The sequence below is a fragment of the Pteropus vampyrus genome, unplaced genomic scaffold (genome assembly GCF_000151845.1).
Source record: "Pteropus vampyrus isolate Shadow unplaced genomic scaffold, Pvam_2.0 Scaffold4, whole genome shotgun sequence".
Classification (NCBI taxonomy): domain Eukaryota; kingdom Metazoa; phylum Chordata; class Mammalia; order Chiroptera; family Pteropodidae; genus Pteropus; species Pteropus vampyrus.
This window is the reverse complement of record NW_011888785.1, coordinates 20110064-20131244: the sequence shown is the minus strand read 5'-3', so window position 1 is coordinate 20131244 and position 21181 is coordinate 20110064. Positions and strand designations below refer to the sequence as shown.

The 21181-nt window shown below is 36.9% G+C and overlaps 2 protein-coding genes across 4 annotated transcripts in view; one reads left to right on the top strand and one right to left on the bottom strand.

The window, feature by feature from the left end:
* GRM3 (glutamate metabotropic receptor 3) overlaps nucleotides 1–12637 on the top strand; it is a 210744-nt gene extending 198107 nt beyond the window's left edge. For 2 of the 3 annotated variants that reach the window (XM_011364344.1, XM_011364352.2), the window contains one exon: nucleotides 12099–12459. In XM_011364344.1, coding sequence (XP_011362646.1) covers nucleotides 12099–12172 — 74 coding nt within the window. In that variant the 3' untranslated portion in view covers nucleotides 12173–12459. Of the gene's footprint in view, nucleotides 1–12098 lie in introns of all 3 variants that reach the window. The other variant, XM_011364359.1, reaches the window with a different exon arrangement.
* Nucleotides 12638–19399: 6762 nt separating this feature from the next.
* The window catches only part of KIAA1324L (KIAA1324 like), a 235517-nt gene continuing 233735 nt past the window's right edge, over nucleotides 19400–21181 (bottom strand). The window contains exon 23 of the mRNA XM_023533453.1: nucleotides 19400–19955. Within this exon, the coding sequence (XP_023389221.1) occupies nucleotides 19896–19955 (60 nt within the window). The 3' untranslated portion in view covers nucleotides 19400–19895. The remainder of the gene's footprint in view (nucleotides 19956–21181) is intronic.

Sequence of the window (21181 nt, the reverse complement as noted above, 5' to 3'; positions counted from 1 at the left end):
ACTTACCCCTCCAACCATATAGCATTGTAGTAGGGAGCAGGCTCGGAGGGGAAGCAACGGGCATAGATAGGAGCAGACGGCACATGTCCTAAATATCCTTGTGTGCCTCCTTTAACATGAGTATGTGAAATGTTTTAAGGATCTCTACAGCAAAGAAACCTGTTTAACTTTGTTATTTACAGAGTTTCTTAAAAGTATTTGATAATAGTTAAATCAACTAACATCCCATGGGACAAACCTTGGAAAAGGTTAGAATAGATCTTCCCCTATTTCAAAGACACCACGTTTTTTTCAGCTGAGAACCAGTTGAAAAGGCAGTTTGAACGGAAGGCTACCAGGATAACTCCTCAGTCCAGAATTCTCTCTTAACTGGCCTGCAAATATCTGAAACAGTATCCTTAGAGAATCATTCATTTAATCTTTTAGCGTCCTCTAACTCACAAATGTACCTAAAAGGGACGAACTTTTAAGCCATTTTCAGCTAATCAGGGGTATTAAGTAAAAGAAATTCACTGACAGAAGGATGAAGGGGGAAGGGGAGTCGAGCCAGGAGAGGAGGAGGGAGGACTGGAGTGACAGAGACAAATGACTACTTCACAATTTTGCCTCAAGTCGATTAGAAAGGATATCTCAAAATAGCTCAGCATCACAGAGTGAGCAATCACATTAGTGCCCTAGTTTCTCCAACAAAGAACAAAATTGAACAGGGCAGCCCTTGCCCCAGCAAACAAAGAGAAGACTGACGGCTGATAGCATGTGTTCAGTGATGCACTATATATACCACTCCTTGGTTGAGAGCTGCTATAGAGGTGGGGACATTATTGTCTTTTCAACTAAATTTTTAGGTGTCACAATGGTTAAGTCTCAGGACATGATAAAACTTGTGAAGTAATTTTCCTTGGATCTTAGAGAAACCTGCATATTTCTTGAGTAAACAAATTCGAACAGCCCAACTGTAACAGTTAGCTAGTCTAGACAAGAACTGACAATAACTAATAAAAACAACAATAATAACAACAGCTAACAGGAATTATCATTTATTGTTTTCTATGTGCTGGGCATTGTGTTAAATACTTCATAAGTGTGTGTGCATACTATATCTTATTTAACACAAACAACTCTTGAGACAAAGAAACCTACCCAGGATCACACAAACTGAAAGTAGCAGAACCAGAATTTAGAGTCAGTTTCTCTGATTTCAAAGCCAGTGCACCAAACTACTACTACATACTATTTCACCCAGAATGCAAGCTGGGAAGGTTCCCTTGAGTCTAGATACTTGGTAGGCTTTACAGGAAGAACAAAAGGAAGGCTACTCAAGGCTGTGCAGCAAGATTTACCCTTGGCTAAAACAGTCTCGTTGATAGCTCAGAGCTCTTAGTTTTTGCTGGAACAATTTAGCAAAGCCCATAAGTCTTCCACAAACATTGTTCAAAATCTCATATATCCAAACCTCAGTAATTTAGAAATGGCCGTATTTTCAAATACATACACTAGAAATTAATAAATTCCTGAAGAGATAATAAGGACACTTTACCCAAACAAGTCTCTCTTCAGAATTTCAGAAATATTTATTTACACAAAAACAATGTTCTACGAATGCACTCAACCTGCTTAAGCTTTCACTCAGAATTCTAATCTGTTAGTGGCCCAATTAATACTTCAAAGGTAGGTGTCTACCCAGTCCAACATTTTAGGACTATTTTGTTACTCAATACCATTTTAAGTATTTTTTTTTTAATTTAAAAAGGTCTAAATTTAGACCTCATTTTTTCAGCAATTTCCCTCTAATTAATCCAAATTAATGGAGTGTTATTAAAGTAACAAAGTGAAATATTATGTGATATCTCTAGGCATTTCAAAATGTATAAGCAACAAATACATTGATCTTTCATGTGTCATTCTATATCTGTTATTCAAAATAGTTTTATATTTGTGGGCTTATATTATCCCATGAGTATTTGATATCACAAATTCCATTTTATAGGTAAGAAAATAGAGAAGTTACACTCAAAGATATACAATTCAAGAACTGACACTGGGTTTTCTCACTTGTGATTAACATCCTTCCCATTTTAATAAATTGTAACTATTATCATTCATTCATTCATTCATTCATTCAATGCTTGAGTACCTTCTATACACCAGAAATTTCTAAGCACCTGTGTACACAGTGGTGAACAGGACAGAACCACTGGTCCTGCAAAGCTTAATGGCTAGGGCAATGTTTTTCATATTGTAGGGTGTAACCCATTAACGAGTCCTGAAGTTTATTCAGTATGTTTGACCAACATTTTATAAAAGAAAATAGAATAAAATATCTTAGAATGCATTATATGTAATAAAAGTAAGTAGTATTTTAGTAAGTGAAGTTTGCTCCTAAGTTTATGTATATGTACCAGGTCCAGGTAAAACATTTATCACTGCGAATTACAATCAAAGAAGTATGAAAACTTCTATGGAATCTAGTTCTATGCATGAACATGTTATTGATCCACTGTGGTAAAAATTTAAGCAACTGATTTAATATCCCAGTGCCTGTTTCCCCCATTATCTATACAGCTCAACTTATATCCGTTTCCCTCCTAAGTACTAGGAAGTATGTTGTTTTACAAATGAAGAAAAATCCTTAAACATTTCTGAGTTTGTTAGGTAAAGCATATGTTTTACTTAGATTACACATAATTTATGTTAAGTATTGTTATCAATATTGCTACTGGTTTTATGACTAACTCCCTCCGGAAGTAAAAACAAAACCCCATATTTGGATTAGACTAAGTTAGTATAGCATCCATGTTACCCCCAACACACACACACACACATTTTGTTATCTATTCCCACAAAACAAACTTGCCCAAAATTTGGTGGCTTAAAACAAAAACTCTTTTATCATCTCTTATTATTTTGTGGATCAGCAATTCAGGCAAGACTTGGCTGAGCAGTCCATCTGTTCCATAAGGCTTTGACTGGAGTTTGTCTGTGGGATCAGCTGAGACTGAGCTGATCTGGAAGGTCCAAAATGGTTTTCACTCTTAACGCTGGCATCTTGGTTGGAAGCTTTGCCCATGGGATCCTAGGTAGCATGACAGAGTCTGCTGAGATTCAAGGAGAGGGACAAAGACCCCACCTCCCAAAGAATTTGGGACCATATTTATTATGCCACACTCTCTAAATCCTAAATTAATCCAATATTGCACTCTTATCAGGGATTACAGCAACTTGATACACTTAATCTTATGCATTGCCAAGAAGTCACCTGGACTGGAAGGTGCAGCCACATTAATTCCCAGTTAATTCTCTGGCAAGATAGTAGTGGAAATACCACACCACTTCAGAGCCTGAGTGAGCTACATGACAACCCCTAAGGTGATTCATAACAGTATTGGATTTCATAGCTGAGCAGTAGCTCCAAAAAGATGGAAAAACGTGCCAAACTCAGAAGCAGAAATGAAAGAAAGAAATTAAGGACATCTTGGAAAACTCATCATCAAACTCATCGTCAGAGAAATGTTTACACACTGCTAAGTGTAAAAAGGAGAATTTTAATTGTTATCTTCTAACTATACATAGTGAATAATAAAAACAAAGGGAACATTAACTTTTATCCATTAAGCATACCCATCAGCTAATGGCTCCAAATGTTTGTGTACAAAATAAATAACCTATTTGAAATGGAGATTCTTAGGCCCCACCCACAGATGTGCTGATTCGTGTGGTCTAGGGCAAAGGAAATCTGGTTTGTAACAGATACCCCAGCTGACTCAGTGGAAGTGGTCCAAGGAATACAGCCTAAACCATCCTGTACCTTTCATCCACTGATATCAGAACACAGCAGGGAAGTCCTCTTAGATGATCCTCAAAGAGGAAGTAGGCACTGCATTCAGAGAGCGTGAGGTATTCCGAATTCCCATCCTTTGCTTCATGATGTCAGTGGCCACATCTCTGCGCAGCTATTTCCCCCAGCTCCCTCGGGAATCTTCCAAAGAGGCATTTCTGGCACAGAAGCACCTGGCCACTCGGAAAACATTTACTGAAACTGGGAATTCTCCTTCCAATAGTTATACTCAGAGACCCCAGTCCTTAACTCATACTTGTAATGCTGCTCCCACACCCACACACATAAGCAAACATTTCTTGTATTTGAATGAGAAAGATAAGAGGTCATTCTTTATTTTGTTTAGGTTTAGAAGCAAAAGGGCATATCAGAGCTGGTTCCCAAAGACAGGCAAGCAAAAAGGTATGCTGCAATTGTAAGGAGAAATGCATTAATTTTGAAAGTGACAAGCTGGATGTACACATGAGGTTATGTAGCATAAAACTGTATAGGACCCATGCAGGTCAGAATGTTGCACTAACAGAGGTTTGTGTCAGCATAGAATAGGGAAAGAGGAGTGAGAAATGGACTGTGCCCAATTGTCTTCAGAGCTATTATATACCCAGACTAGGGGATGTGTGTTTCTCTTGCTCATAGTGATCAATCAGATGCATGTATGTCATTACCATTAAGATCAGCCAAGAGGCTTCTGCTAACTAATGATACCGAGATTTGGGTCCCCAAGGAGACATAGGCATATGGAGATTGATTTCCTCTGCCAAAACAATGTACAGAAAGTCACTTGTCTAGGTGATAATGTGTGAACTGCTCAATTAATAGAATTATTCTTTATTACAAAGCATTTTCACATTATAAAAAGAAAGTTGTAATATTAAAAGATCAAATGAACAGTCTTTTAGAGTCACAGTATGATTTTCCACAGAGCTACAGCAGTGGAAACCAAATACATGAGGACCAGAGTTTGCATTTATCAATGACCAAGCCTTTGAAGATACCCCAGTTAAGAGGGGGTGAGCCCTTGTTCAAGTCTGAATATGACTTTATAAAAGAAAAAAAAGCACACAATGCCCATGTTTCTTTTCTACAGTGCAAGTCCAGAAAAACAGCATAATATACCTGCATTTTACAGTTCAGGGAATTCCAAAACGACACTATGTGCACCCTGGCCAGGCAAATTAGCAAGTTATTTGGCAACACAAACTGAATTGACGGTCTTTGCCACAGGCATAGGTATGTTATAAATATAAATCCTCACTGGCCAATGCAGGAGGAGCCCAGAGTATTCAGCAAGTTAAGCCATCTGCTTCCAAGCCAAATACACCTAGTACATCCAAATCAGATAGATGTTAATCCATTTTCCCTTTGGAAAGAAACATCCACAGCATCCCTGAGAACCTCGTTCCATTCCCTTTCACTCCCTTCCTCATTAAAGATGAGAGAATAAAGAGTCTCCAGCTGTAACAGGTAATACTACATGTATTAGCAAATTGTTTAATACCTCTCCTTTCTTCTTTTTAACATTTCCATTGTATTTGTCTCACAACTGCTCTTTTGCAACCCTTAGATCATTTTCTCTTTACCTCTAATATTTTGCTGGTTTTCCCTAAGCAAATATAGCCCACCTTCTTTAATAACAGTGACCACAGAGATCGGAGCTGGAAGGGAGGCTATTCTAATAACTTCATTTCTAGATGCGAAAACCAGAGCCACATCTATTAGACATTTTAAGGAATTTGATAACTGAAGTCACAAATAAAATTCTCAAAAGCTGCTATGTGGCTTCTCTGGCCTCTGGATTTTCTGCCTCAGCTCAGTTACAAAATTCATGGCAGAGATTATTCTGACCATGAGAATCCTGACATCTGCAAATTCAGTGATTTTTCTTTTAAGTCAAAAGCTTTCCCTTTAGTACCACATGTGACAGCATCTTATTCTTCCAGTGCGAATGCAGATTTTATTCCTCTCAAAAGCCCATGTCAGGGAGTTCAATGGCATAAATCATGTCCATCTGAGACCCCATCAATCCCTACACCCAGGCTGCACACAGAGAAGTTGTGGTATTCCAGAGAGGCTATCCACAAAGCTACTCAGAAAATGGAATTTGATAAAGACAAAGGAATATTGTTAATGGTGAATGGCTAAATGTTTAGGTCAAAGATATAATTTCTCCCATTTAAATGTTATTTAAAAGAGAGTGTTACTTTCTTGAATTAAATTACATTGTATAGTTCCCCTTCTGTCCCACATATTTGAATGGAACATAAACTCAATAGCTCAAAAGGAGTTCCTAAGCCAGAGTTTAATATTGTATGAGAGATACCTATAGTCATGTGCATTTCCATGTTACCCTAAATTTATGAATGCCTTTGGGAACATGGTACCATGATCAGAATTATAAAATATGTTAATTAAAAGAGAAATATGTATATAATCAAATTCTGCCCTTACATTGACTTTAAATGATCATTACCTTAAAACAAAGCAAGTAAAGGGTCTAACATCAATTTATGCTATGCTATTTCTCTTTCCTACTTCCTTTTCATTTTAAGTGAAATTCTCTGGATAACACCCCAAAATGGAGATACCCGTGTATCTATACCACAAAATGCCTATCATATGGATAATTTTAAAATTATCCATATGATAGTGATTTTGTACAGAGTTTCAGGAAGGGCCTCTCTGATAAGGTGACATTTGAGCAGAGACAGGAAGGAAATGGAAAAAGAGAGTCATGTTCATATCTGGGAGAACGACATTCCAGGCAGAGGGAACTGCAAATGTAAAGGTCCAAAGTTGGAAGAATATCAAAGATGCCAGTGTGGCTGGAGGGAAATGAATGCAGGTGAAAGTGAGAGGAGATGAGGACAGAGAGGGAGCAGACCATGCAGGACGTGGAGGTCATTTTAAGAACTTTTATTTTTCTACTGAAATAATTGGAAAACACTGAACAGATTTCATCAGAGGTGTGGCATGAGCTGACTTTAAAAAGCATAATTTTCATCATTTTAGCTGTGGGGGCAGAATATAAGACAGGGAGCAGGCAGACACATCGTTTAGGAAGCTATTGCATAGTCCAGACGTTGGTGGCTTAAATCAGGGTGCTAGCAACAAAAGCTAAAAATGTGTTCAGATGCTGTATAATTTGACAGTGAAGCTAACAAGATTCATTCCACTAGATAGGAAGACTAATGCTTGACATTATTTTATTAGAGTTTAAAACTTCTGGCTTCGGACTTTGATCCCTAGACATAGTAGCACATACAGCTCATATTAGATTTTTAAGCCTCAGGGTGAATGAATTTCTGTCCTTGCCTGAGAAAGCATTTAGGTACAAAGGAGGAGAAACCAGTGATGCTGGACAACTAAGAGGAGGCAGGAAGAATGTAGAATAGTACAAAAACCATTGAGTCCTTTCATTTACAAATTACTTATTGGGTGTCCAGAGAGTGTTTGTACTTCTTGAAGAAGAGAGGAGAGATTAAAAGAACAAGACTAGAAACAAAACATGACAGCATGATGTGGATACAGTGGACCAAAAGATATACTTGAAGATGAAGTGGAATTTCTGTTGATAAGGTAATTAAATCGTATTGTGGGTTATAAAAAAAAGGTCATGTCATATAGTCTCCACCCATAATCTTGTCTCACAAGAAATGAACCACTGAATGAAGAAGTCCTTTGCATTCATAACTTCTAACTACACATTTGGAAATTACATCTTGGGTCTGTAGATTTTTACCCCACATCAAAGGAATATAATTTCCTCTTAAATCTACTGTTAACAGTTGAAGACCATTACCCTGGGAATCTAGCTCACATTTCTTAATAACAAATTCTCTGTCTTCCTCTGTGAAATTGTGACATAGCAAGGCTACCAAACCACTGGCTAGTGGTGTACTCATTCACCCAGATAACAAATATTAAATTAGCAGATGAACTTCTTCTGGAATGGGACCAAGTGAACTTCACACCAATAAAATTAAGGTGATGAATAAGAAAACAGGTTCAATAACAAAACAGGAGGACAAGGCAACAACAGCTGGTAGAAATTAGATTCCATGACCACAGCATTAAAATATCTAAACAAGCAGACATGCTGGGAAAAAATGATTTGGGGTCACCAGGAGCAAGGAAAGGGAACAGATGGGAACAAAATGGAATGTCTGTTCTGTTAAAATGTTTGTTTTATTTTTTTCCAAGTCTGATATATTACTCAGTTAGAGTAACACACTGATTCTCAGGAAGCACATCTCAGCCACTAAACTGACTAACATACTTGGCATGCATAAGAATCTATTAAATAAATATGTTTAGCATTTGAGGGCCTAGTTACCAGAAAAATTAAGGCCATTTTCTCCAAAGCCTGGCCAGCCTAAACATTACTGGTAGAAGAGATATGGATTTCATAGTGTGAGACAAAGCTGTCACTTGGTTGCATTGATCTCCAATGCTTCGCCAAGTTTTTGAAGCAAAATATGCTTTTTGATGGGTGTGAATTGTCCTTTTGTGATCAATGGTGAAACTTATTAGGTCTTCTTTAGCTATCTTCAGTTTTCTCTTTGAATAGCATAAAGCACCACCTTAGCCTAGAGTAACTAACAGCTGCTCTTCACCCTCACTCCCAAGAAAGCCAAAAATAAGCCTGCAGCCTCTTATTTCTGACAGAAAGGATGATTATAGAAATCTGCTTAACCGCACTTAAGAAAATGGGCTAAACTTACACCATTAAAAATCTCGTGAGAATTTCATTAGAATAATAGCAAAAGCTCATCACAAACACACATGAAAATGATAGTACTTTGCTCTTACACATATTTTACTACCTTGGGGAATAACAGATGGGCTAATATGGGAGACATATGTGAAATATTTATGAAAGGCAAAGTAATCGAGATACTAAACTCATAAAACAGTAATTTCCTCTACTATATTCAGCAGCATGTGCAAAAATGAGAATATTTTTTACATGATAAAATAAAATGCATTGGCAAAAGGTACAGATGAAACAGTAAAAGAAAAGCAGAAAAATACAAGTTATAGTTCCCTTCAATACACTAAAAAGTGCTTAGGAAAAAGACAACTAGAGAAAGAATCTTGGGGGTGTTTTTGCTGTTGCTATTCCTTGTAAGAAGACCTTGAATATATTATCTTCCTCTCAAAAGTTTAGACATACTAATATAGGGCATTCCCTTTAATGTCCCTATGAAGCAGGTAGATGACTCAAAGTTATTTTGTGAACTCCCACAATGATGTCCATAGGATAGCTAACAGAAAATTATCTGAAACTGTAACCTGAGATTTTCCATACAATTACCTTTGCAGCCCCCATACTTCTTACCTACCTACTCAAAACACACCCAATTTTAAGAAATTAAAATGCAATGAGCAAGCAGATCCTAAGAGCACACTTAAGAACAGCATTGCATCAAGTTCTACAAAAGTAGGTTTCTGATACAACCTTTAAAAATGCAGGTAGAGAGGGTGTTGGACTAGTCCAAGGGAGACAGAGAGGGGCATTAGCATACCAGTCCTTGGTTCTCCTAGACTTACCCGCATGACACATCATTCCTCTTCAATCTCTGAAAATGAAAAACCTGCACGGAAATAATAAAACTTGATCCTGAAAAGATAAAGAGATTAATCAAAATGTCAAAGGCAGCATGCCTGCTCGGGGATGCTCACAGCCTGAGCCAGCTCCCTTTGCAGTAGTGGTGGCTGGTCAATGCCACAATGTGGCTTAAGAAGCAGGAGGGCCTACTTGTCCTACAACAGGGTTCTTTGGGGCAACCTTTCTTCAGGTTAAAAGATTATTTCATTCTCGAAACTTCCCTTGGTTCCCATGTTCTTTGACAACAACTATTTATACAATCATTTAGAAAATATTTATAGAGAGTATATCCCATGACCAACCAGCAACAAGGATAAAATAACGAAAAAAGAAAAGCAGTGCCCTAGCATATTTTCTAGTCAAGAGTATGTAAGATATGATACTAACAAAAAAGGAAAAAAGGAAAAAGGAAAAATCAGTTTTAAAGTTGGGTAATGTGACAGTGTAATTGGTTGGTTACTTTATATTAGGTGGCCCAATGACAGCTTTTTTTCAGGTCACATTTCAGACATGGATGACAAGGAGATAGATGTGTGATTAAGAGAACGAAGACCATTCCTGGCAGAAGGAACAGTTACTGAAAAGGCCTGAAGTTGAGAAACAGATGTGTTTGAGGACAGAAGCAAAAAAGGGAGGAGGGAGTGTGGAATTAGGCAAATACAGAAAGAGAGACATGGTCTGAATCACTCTGGGATTTATGAACCAGAGTAAGGAAAGCATAAAGGGAAGCCATTGGAGGTGTGTAGGTAGGTGACTCATATTTTAAAATACTCTTTCTGCTGTATAGAGACTGTATTGCAGGAAAGGAAGAGTAGAAACAGAGATACGAGTGGTGCAGCTATTACTGCACCCAAGAGTAAAATAATTAGGTAGATTGGTCCAGGGTGGTGGATGCAGAGATAGAACTAGTTAGATATGGAGACAGTTGGTTGGACTGGTGATAGGTTTGACATTGGATGGAGAATAAAAAAGGAAGGAGGCATAAATGTTAGATTTTTGGTTTGGGTAAATGACTGAATGGTGAGACTATTCACTGAATAAAGGAAGAATGGGGACAAGTATAAGAATCAAGAGTTATGCTTTGGCCACAATGACCAGATGACACATCTGTACGCCAGCCACTTGATTCTGAAATATCTATTAAGCATCTACATAGAGATATCAAGTAGACAGTTGGATACAAGGAGGCTGCAGAAAGAACATATAATAATTGGCTGGAAGTGCTCTTCTGGGTTTGCAGTGAACTGTGGTTTTAACTTCACTTCACCTTGTTTTTCTCTTGCCTTACCTATCTTTGATGAAGCTATAATTATATAAAGTATATCAAAAATTTTTACATAGAATAAAGTAAAGCCCTTACATTTAGAATTATTATCACTATCACTTTCTATCAGGTATTTATCTGGCACTCATGTTAAAATGTCATTATAGGAGTTTCAGGAAATGTAGATTATGCTTTCCCTGCCCCCAGCCAAATATGATAGCTTTTGGTTGGCTCATATTGTAAAAAAAAAAAAAAAAAAAAAAAAAATTGGAGCTCATCCTAAAAATGATAAAAGGAAAATAACCCCAAAGAGTTAACATGTCACATGATTTCGCCATAACCTTAGGCAGCCACACAGACCTGACTTTATAAGATTTTCTCACATACCTAGCCAAGTCCTAAATAGGACAGCTGATGGTCAGTTTGACCTCAGTTGTGGTCAGGTAGCCAAAAGAATCAGCTCCTTCTGTCAGAGTATGTCCAGATGGACAAGCCAAGGGATGGGACACAAACAACTCTAAAAGGTAATGTAGGGCTATTTCTAACCGATTCTTTTGGCTACATAGCTTCATCCCGTGGAGAATGGGGCTCCTTGTTTTTGTCTTCATTCAGTAAAAAGTATTAAGGGTGAAATAGTTATATATTAGCTGTACCTAGATTTCTCATGAAAACAAAACTTCTGAACAAGTTAAGAGCTATGAATTGTATCAAGGACAATTAATGCCATAAAAAGAAAAAATATACATACCCATTTTATACTCACAATCTGACACTATTGTCACTATTGTCATTAACAAGAGCATCATCTCTTTGAAATATCTTCCTGTCTGAGAACCGTTATGAAATTGAAGTTCTCAGCATGGCAGCCCCCGCTAGAGTTTTCATTGAGGTTATCCACTTGAATGATGAAAACATATCGAACCATTCTCTAAGGTAGCAGAATTCACAGATGATTCATGGGATTACATAAGAGCCACCCCTGCCCAGAGAGAACAAAATTAACTAAGGTATTGCAAATAGTAATTAATTTAACAATCTCTTAAAAAATTTCAGTGAGCTTTCCATTTTGCGCATCATATTTTTAACCAGTTTATAGATTACCAAAGCTAATTTTAAACCCACAAGTGACTTCTTTCAACAATGATTATGCTCATAAACCACGTCCAGGAGGTATGACATTAGTGGAGGTATGTGCCAGGATACAAGCTAATCTGGAGCAGAACATATTTAGAAAGTTGACCTACTATAGCACTAAATCCTTTAGCATTTTCCAAAGCCAAGTTAAAATGAGTTTTCAACTTAACTTTAACTAGTGTCTGGCATTATCCATGCCACTACCCACGTAACCCACTTAACTAACACTGAATTTTCTGTCCTGCTTTGTTTTCCAGCCTCTGCAAGCACATACGTCCCAACGGTGTGCAACGGGCGAGAAGTCCTCGACTCCACCACCTCATCCCTGTGATTGTGAATTGCGGTTCAGTTCTCGTGTTTTTAGACTGTTAGACAAAAGTGCTCATGTGCAGCTCCAGAATGTGGAAACAGAGCAAAAGAACAACCCTAGTACCTTTTTTTAGAAACAGTACGATAAATTATTTTTGAGGACTTGTACAAAATAGAGTGATGTGCTAGAACTTTTTAGGCTGATTTTAGTGTCCCCATTACTAACGATTCCCCAGAACATGGAAATAACCATTGTTTACAGAGCTGAGCATTGGTGACAGGGTCTGATAGGGTCCGTCTACTAAAAAATATGGTGGCAATATTAGGTAGCTTTTTTTCCTATGAAGTTTTTTGTAGGTCCTTGTTGTAACTAATTTAGGATGAGTTTCTATGTTGTATATTAAAGTTACATTATGTGTAACAGGTTGTTTTCTCAGCACAAAATAAAAAGCATCTGTATTAATGTTAAGATATTGAGAATAAAACCTTCAAGGTTTTCCAGCAGGGTGGATAATGGTTTGTTCTTTTTGAATCAATTCAGGTCATTCGAAAATGTTGACTTCAGACCATTTCTCCCCTTAATGTTGGAAGAAACTGTCTAACTGTGCTTCTCTTCACATCTATACACCCTTTAAACACAAGCTGTTACGTGGCTAGAGAGTAGTGAGCAGAACTGGACTTCTTCAGGGATCACAGCAATTAGATATTGACTGATGATATCATAAATATTAGGCCATTTCAGTGACCAGATGACACATCTGTACGCCAGCGCAGAATTCTTCCAGACAGGGCTCTGAGGCAAGAAGGAGAGGGCTCCTACAATCTGCCAAGGTAGGTTCGATGGCTGTCATTTCCAAAAAACACCTTAATTAGTAGGAAGGAGACTGGGAAAGCATCCTGTCATTCCACTGGAAAATCACCCCCACCACTCCTAGCTAAGTGAGGCAGTAAAAATGCAGAAAAAATTATTTTCCAATTCTTTTCTGAAGTCCCAATAACAACGCTCAGGTACACAGGCTTGTTACTGAACTTGAATATTTTACTAACCTAAATAAAGGAGTGACCAGAGAAAACATAGATAAGCAAAAACTGGCTTATTCTTAACAACACTGTTCTATTTCTCTTTGTAATCCTTTTGGTCCAAATCATTTATTAATGTAGGAAAATTTACTAAAAACCTAACTACCTGCCAGGTCCTGTGCCAGGTGCCATTGATACAGAAAGCATTAATTTCCTGTAGCTGATATACAACTTGCCACAAACTGAGTGGTTTAAAACAACAGAAATTTATTCTCTCACAATTCTGCAGGCCAGGAGTCCAAAATCAAAGTGCTGGCAGGACCCCAACCCCTAAGAAGCTTTAGAGAAGGACCCATTCCGTGCCTCTTCTAGCTTCCAGTGGTTGCCAGCTTCCTAGGCTTATGGCCACATCACTCCAATCTCTGCCTCCGTCTTCACATCATCTTCTGTGTCTGTCTTCTCTGTGTGTCTCTAACAAGACTTGTCATTGGATTTAGGGCCCATCTGGATAATCCAGGAGGATCTTACCTCAAGATTATTAATGACATTTGCAAAGGTCCTTTCTCTAAATTAAGTAACATTCCCATGTTCTAGGGATAGGATGTTGACATATCTTTGGCGGGGCGGGGGGCGGGGGGGGGACTCTTTAGCCCATGACAAAGAGAAAGATGAATAAGATGTAGTTCCAGCCTTTAAATACCATAAAGACTGGAAAATATTCTGTGAGGAAACTATGACTGAGGAAGACAGTGAGAGAAGGGAAGAAGAGAATCAAGAATATGGGGGACCCACAGGCTAAATAACCAGGGTTTAGTTAATCAAGACATACCAATACTATTTTCAAAACATCCAGAAATGATGAGCAGGTGCACAAAAGCCAACAGGGCTGGCCTTGAAGGAAATAGAGAGGAATCAGATGTTACAAATTCTTTTTCCTTCTGGATGCATTTGAATCAGCAACCTAATCAATCCAACCAAAACTCAGCAGATGTTCAATGACAACGGTGCTCACCAGGCCCTGAATTCTCATATTCAAATAAGGACCTGGGTTTTCAGGAGTGGGTAGGGTAGACTGGGTAATAAATTCACCAGCACTAGATATCAAAAAAGAATTCTGCTGTGACTGAAACTGGCAGGAATGTTAGATAAGTGTGCTCAGAATGAGCATCTGCTCAAGATACAGGCTGAGGCATGGCTGATAGGAGAGAAAATAAAGTCAATCCACTGATGGAATGTGACAGTCTGAGGAAGGCAATATCACATGGATTGTTCAGAGACACAGCTCATGCCTAAAACAATCAAATTGATCACGGATCTTTTTAAACAAGACAATTAGGCTATGGGTGAATCTTGAGAAAACTGTTTTTGATAGCTGAGTTTTGATCTATGGACACTATACTTCATGACCTGCCTACACGCTTAAAATGCATTAACTGACAGCTCTTGTCATTTTCTCCTTCCCTGCCACAGTCTTGTTTTCAGTTTTAAAGTGCATCAACTAACATGTGATCCCTAGAAATGTTTTTAAAAATATTCAGAGTATGTATGAAAAATAGCTGCTATAAAATCTCTTTTACATAAGCCATTTCAAACAAATAGATTTCGAATTGATATTTTTTTTAACTCCAGTAACAACATTTTATCCTTCCAGAATATAAAACTGGTTGAAGAGATCCATCTTTGCAAAAACTTCCTGAATTTAAGGAACTCAGGCAGAATGATACATCCCACTCATAAAAAACATATCAGAACCTAACGATATGGTAGATTATCATTGGTGTTCCAAGTGCTTACAGTTTCTAAAATGTTCTGTGTCCTCACTAGTTTAAATATTAATAGATTCTCTTGCCCACTCAGATTTATCATGGTAAAAGAAAAAGGTCCCATTTTCAAGTTGTTAAGCAAGCTCGTTTGCAGACCACACAGAGGACCGATAAAGAGAGTGGCTGAGAAAGGTAATTTAGGCAGTGCCCTTTTACACTCTTCAACTCCACACTCTCTAAGCTAGGGCCCCTGCTTTCCTCACATATCCACCATGACAGCCTTGGGCCACTGAGCTCTTCAGCAAAGGGCTGTAAGCATGGAGAAGCCAAGAAAAGTGAGACACCAGAAAGATGGAATACCAGTGTGGATTATGACTGCCACAGCTCTAATAACAAAGGCCCAAACCCATGAATAAGGCAATTATCACTCCTGTTCTGTGACTTGCATAATACCACTGGTTTAACTCATTTATTTAAGCCAACCAAGAGCAATCTGAAATCGACCATCTGAGACTAAGAAAATATTGCCTCTCCCCAAACCAAATTTACCAATATTCACAAGCTATTTTAGACAAAGCTCTTCTTCCAAGAGCTATTAATAAGGAAAACTGCATCAAATTGAAAGCCTTACTGAGATATTTTGTTCAGAGAAATTAGAGATCTCTTTTTTGAACCATCCATCATTAAAGAAATCCTAAATGTCTTCTGAGGCTCAGTAAATCTTAAAACAAGACTTGGTAAATGTGTAGATTGAGGTGTGCCCTGCAAACACATGCAAAGACTGTCTCCAGTCCTAGGGCTCAAGAATCTATACTGAAGCTACTTCAGGCATCAATATCCCCTACTTCCCTATGGTTATTTTAAATGGATCTGTATATAAGATTGAATGTTATCTCCAAATCTACTTACCTTAGCAATAAATGTTAAATAAACCCCAATGAGAAAAGACTTTTAAATTAATCTTGCTGGTTTACTTTGAACCAGTTCACTTGCTTTGCTCTTATCAGTTGCTAACCAATAACCATAACCAAGTCCAAGAAGAACAAGAGGAACTCAGAAGAGTATCTGGCTTTGTCTTTGATGAGGTGATTAAATCATCAAGGGAGGATGATGAGTTATTTCCTTCTTGAACATCTCTGAGACTTGAGAAACTTTTAAGGTGGTAAGCTCCTAAAGGGCAAAGAATCTGTGTGCAAACAGATTCTTCCGAACAGTTTTGCTTGTGGGTTGCAGTGATCTAAACTGGGGGTCAGCAAACCCAAGCTCGCAGGTCAAATCCTAGCCCAGCTCCTGTTTCTATAAGGCCTATGAGCTAAGAATGCCTCCACATTTTTAAATAGTTAAGAAAAAATCAAAAGAGGAATAACATTTCATGACAAGTGAAATTTAAATGAAACTCAAAGTTCAGTGTACATAAAGTTTTATTGGAATGCAGCCATACTCATTTTACATATTGTCTGTGGCTGCTTTCATGCTACAGTGGGAGAGCTGAAGAGTTGCAACAGAGCCCACATGTCCTATAAAGATGAAAATATTTATCTGACTCTTTACAGAAAAAGATTGCTGGCTTCTCATCTAGACAAATTTCAATAGTAATATCAATTAGTATCAATTGCAAGAGTAGTAGCAATTGATTTCCAATTATTCATCCCATAATAAAGTTTTATTTCCTTCATTTATGATCCTAAAATGAACTCATCTGAAAATGTTAAACCAAAAGAAACAAAATCCAGCAAGAGTATAATCTCTGGCCAGTTACTTTGAACTCCATTTTAGCAAGAAATGACTCAGGTGTTGACTATTTTTTGTTTATTTGTTTAGTTTTCTCTCATTGGGACTTTCTCTTTAGGACAATCTTAATTTAGAACTTGGCCCGTAAACCTTAGATAATATTCGTGTTTACTATAAAATAGATGGGAGAGTATTTTAAGTCCTCTAAAGGTCTACTCTACATATCATTTGTGTAAAAAGATAAACATGAGCGACACATTGATTTTAAACTAGATGATGAAGTCATCGTTCCTTTCCAACTCCCAAGAAATTTACTTTCATGAGAAATGATCTGCACATTAGCCTCCCACTAGGAATGACCATGAACTACCACAGGAAGTAGTTCTGTTGATATAGGTCAAAGTACATTTGACCATATTGGTCTTGAAAACCGCAGTCGATCATGACCCACCACCTAGGAACCTGGACCCCAGTTGGTAAGTGACTGAACCCAAGCAATTCTTCCACATAACAATTGAAACCACCTTTTCTCCTTGGGAAGAAAATAATGACAAAAGTCTACAAAAAATACTATGAAATATTTTTAATCCTGGAAAGAACTTGATTGCTAGTAACCAAAGAGGGGAAAAGTCAACAAGAATAAAATTCAGTCTTTTAAATCAAGTGAACACATACCAAATTGCTCCACATTGTGAAACAGCAAAAAATAATTTATCCACAGAAGACATGGTCTCATCCAGTGGAAAACTGACTTAAACATGTTTTGACAGATATTAAGAGATATTAGAGGTGACAGTTGACTTAATGAAGTATTTAAGGCTTCAATACTGTGCCTTTTAGAAAAATAACAAATACCTTCTTCTACCACTTAGGGAGTTAAAGAAACAAAAATATCAATTAAAAGTCATAAAAACATAATTAATTTGTTTATATCTTTCAACATTCCACTGAGCTATGCAAAGGCAAGACCTAAACCCAAAGTGAATTTTACAGCCAGGATTGCTCTGAATATTTTCCTCATAAAATTCTTTCTGTCATACTTCGTTAGTGCTTGGAATAAATGACAACCACTGGGATCCAAAGGAAAAAGGTAGCTCTATTCCAAAGATGGGACAGAGCTGATAAAATCTATTTAATATCTAAAATTAGAAATAAATTCTTCAATACCAACTACATTTTCAGAGAGTTCATTAAAATTTAAGGCATTTTGACATGTCAGAGATTTTAGTCCAGTGACAGGAGAAGAAAGAAGCTACCTAGGAGCAAATCCCAATTATCTCTATGGCTTCGAACATGTATGTTGAGCACAGCCGAAGATGAAGAGAGAGTGACAGGTGACTGCGCAGAAACTTCCTGACTCTGTCCAGCTGTACAAATTCGCCAGGATTCCTCTAAAAGGGTTCATTTCAAATGTATTTTAATTCTTCTGTTTAAATTTTGACCAAAATGGGGAAAGGCTCATCAGCACTGTTAGCAAGATAAAAATGAGCAATGCCAAAATAATTTATTTATAGGAAGATTTAAGAAATTAAACATGTAAAGGATTTATGCTACATGATGTCCTCCCTGAATCTCACAATAAACAATAAAATAATGGCAACCTCACCTATACTCATGAATCCAATAGTAGAAGATATACACAAAACAAACATTCATTCGACAATAACAGTACGGTCCAGTGTTTTATCCGCCAGCCAGATAAATGCAATTATTTATTTTTCTCCCAGTTTTCACAAAAATAAAGACATCACCTGCTAAATCAAAAGTTACAAATCATACCTCATTGAAAGATGTGAGGCAAAACATTCAACAAATCCTACTCATAAGTCCTGCTTCTCTCAGCCAAGCACCATCTTTTTAAAAAGCTGGATTACCATCTATAAAGATAACTGTTTATTGGAAACAAACCAAAGTACCTTCGATCATCAATGGGAAGGAAACTCTCCTCCTTCTCAGTTCTAAAACAATTAGTGTTACACAAAATTGGTCAAATCTAATCAAACTTCTTTCAACAAATAATATTTAAGACATGCTAATACTGGTAACCTGTCTGTTACAGGAAATATCACAATTATCTGAATCACTTTTGAATAAGAACAACACATATTTCATAGCTGCTTATGGTACAACCACATTCTTATTATGAATACAATTATATGTAATTTTCCAAAACTGAATTCCTTCCTTATTGACTTAAAAAATAAAAACTTCCATGGAAGTCATAACCTTCAAAATCTTGTAGGAGAATAATAGTCATATAACCTTTGATGCTAGACAAAGGACAAATATCCCAGCACCATTTTCTGGAGACCACAAAATTATTCCAATACCTTTGTACAGTTATCTGTAGTTGTTCATAAGTCATTCCACTTTCCTGTTTATGGTTTTGCAACGTGATAAACAAGCTTTCCCCTTCATTTTAAATTATACTTCAAGCATTACATAATCTTAAGCCATTGGACTTCTATGATAATGTCGCTTATTTGTATTACTGGAAAATTAAGGTGTCTCCTTGTCATTTTTTTATTTTTTAAAGATTACTTCAACCAGTTCCAACAAGAATAAATGGTATTTCAAAGGTGATTATAAGTTTAGATAACTCAAACACCTGCTGGCTCTTTCTAAAAAATCACTGCTTACTTGGACTTCTGAAATCCAGAAAGATACTCTATGGGAAAATGAAATGTTTATTGTCTTTCTTTGTTCACCATTTTTAATAGAAAAGATGTTTTAAGGTCTTGTCAGGAAAATAAATAATGGGAAAAATAACTATACCTTTAAAAATTTTTCAAATCTTTTCCAAAATATAAACAAAGAAAAGACAAATGGGATCACAATGCATATGCTGACATCTGTCCTCCAAAGCACACTTTTTATGTAGAAGTTATAAAGAATAAAAGTTATCCATTAATTATATGGCATGCATCAATAGTGCACTGGTGGGCTTAACCTTGGTTTTCAGTTATGTGTATATACAGATAAATCTCTTCCTGAGTTGAGCTTCATCTTCAGTTGAGACTCAAACCATTTGCTTTCTTATTTTTGGCAAGAAACTTGACCACGTGATAAGGCAATCAAACATTTCAACCTCCTTCCTTTTTCAGTAGCATGGCCCTCCTCTGTGACATTACCAATGTGCCAGGTACAAGGACAGGCTCTAAACTATAGTCCTGTAAAACTAGAGAGCAGGTATCTTTGTTCATTAGTCTGAAGGCTACAGCATTGTTTTTTTCATATATTTGGGGATCTTGAGGATTTCAGCTGAACAGATTCAAAATGGTCTTCTTTTTCCTATGAAGAAAAAAATATTAAAACAAAATCAACTCACTATAATTCCAATAAGGTTTTAGAATCTTATATGTCCAGAAGGAAAGTTCTGGCAGTCATTTTAATCTATGTACCTGCCACCTGAAATTAGGATTTTACATTTAAATAAGAGTGTCAGATATAACAGATAGCATGCCTACCCTGAAGGATGCTTTTGATGTCCAGGAGATAAGACAGACAATCCAAAATAGAAGCAAACACATGATTGCAATAGATATCAAAAGATGTTGTTTTGATTCTTTTGAAGAAAATACTAAGACCCTTCTAAGGGGACATCTGACCTGGGTGCTGAAATAGATGGCCTTGCCATGTGAACTGTGGACAAAATAGAACTGACAGAAACTAAATATTCTCAAGATAACATGAGCTAAATAATAATTTTAAAAAAGGCCAACATAAATAAATAAGATGAACACCAATAAGACATAAGATCATTTGGGTTCACTGATATGTTTCAAGAAGATCTTTTAGGTATATGCATGCCAAAGATAATAAAAACATCTTAAAAGGTATAAAGGCATCTTAGATAATAAATCAAAAATTTAATTCAAATATATCTTTACTGGTGTTTGTTATATAATACATTCAAAATGTAGCCTATTAAAATAAATTAGTCTTCTTTAATGGAGAAAAAGAGAAATAAGAGGTGCAATTCCTCCCAATGTTTTCACTGTTAAAGTTAGAAAATGCTTTCTAAAGACTTCTGGAATGAGATGGGTAGGGGGCCGGGTGAACTATGCTAATGAAGAGAATAAAGATGAAGAGAATTAGGATTATGTTAAAAATAAAGGAAATAAGAGGCAGAACAGTCCTAGGTGCAAATGGATGTGTGTCTAAAGTAGAGAAGTAAAATGAGAAAATAATAGGAAGTTGACATTGAGTATCTGTCAGAAAGAACAAAGTTTCTGTTGTGTTTTCTCTCATTTGAGTGGAGTCCAAGTCTTCAGACAAGCTTTAAGGCTTCAGGGACAAGATTACAGAAAAAAAAAATCAGAGTAAACACCAATGTTGCTTTCCCAGCCTTTGCTGTAACAAGTCCCTGGGAGAGCACACTGCAAATCTCAGTGCTCTAACTCACTGGCTCTGTAAGCATTTGCCTGAAGTCTCATGTTTCCCAGACTTAATTTTTGGGGGGAATAACCATTGATAATTCAAATATTTGCTAAGAACCCACTGTGTTGCAGGAATAG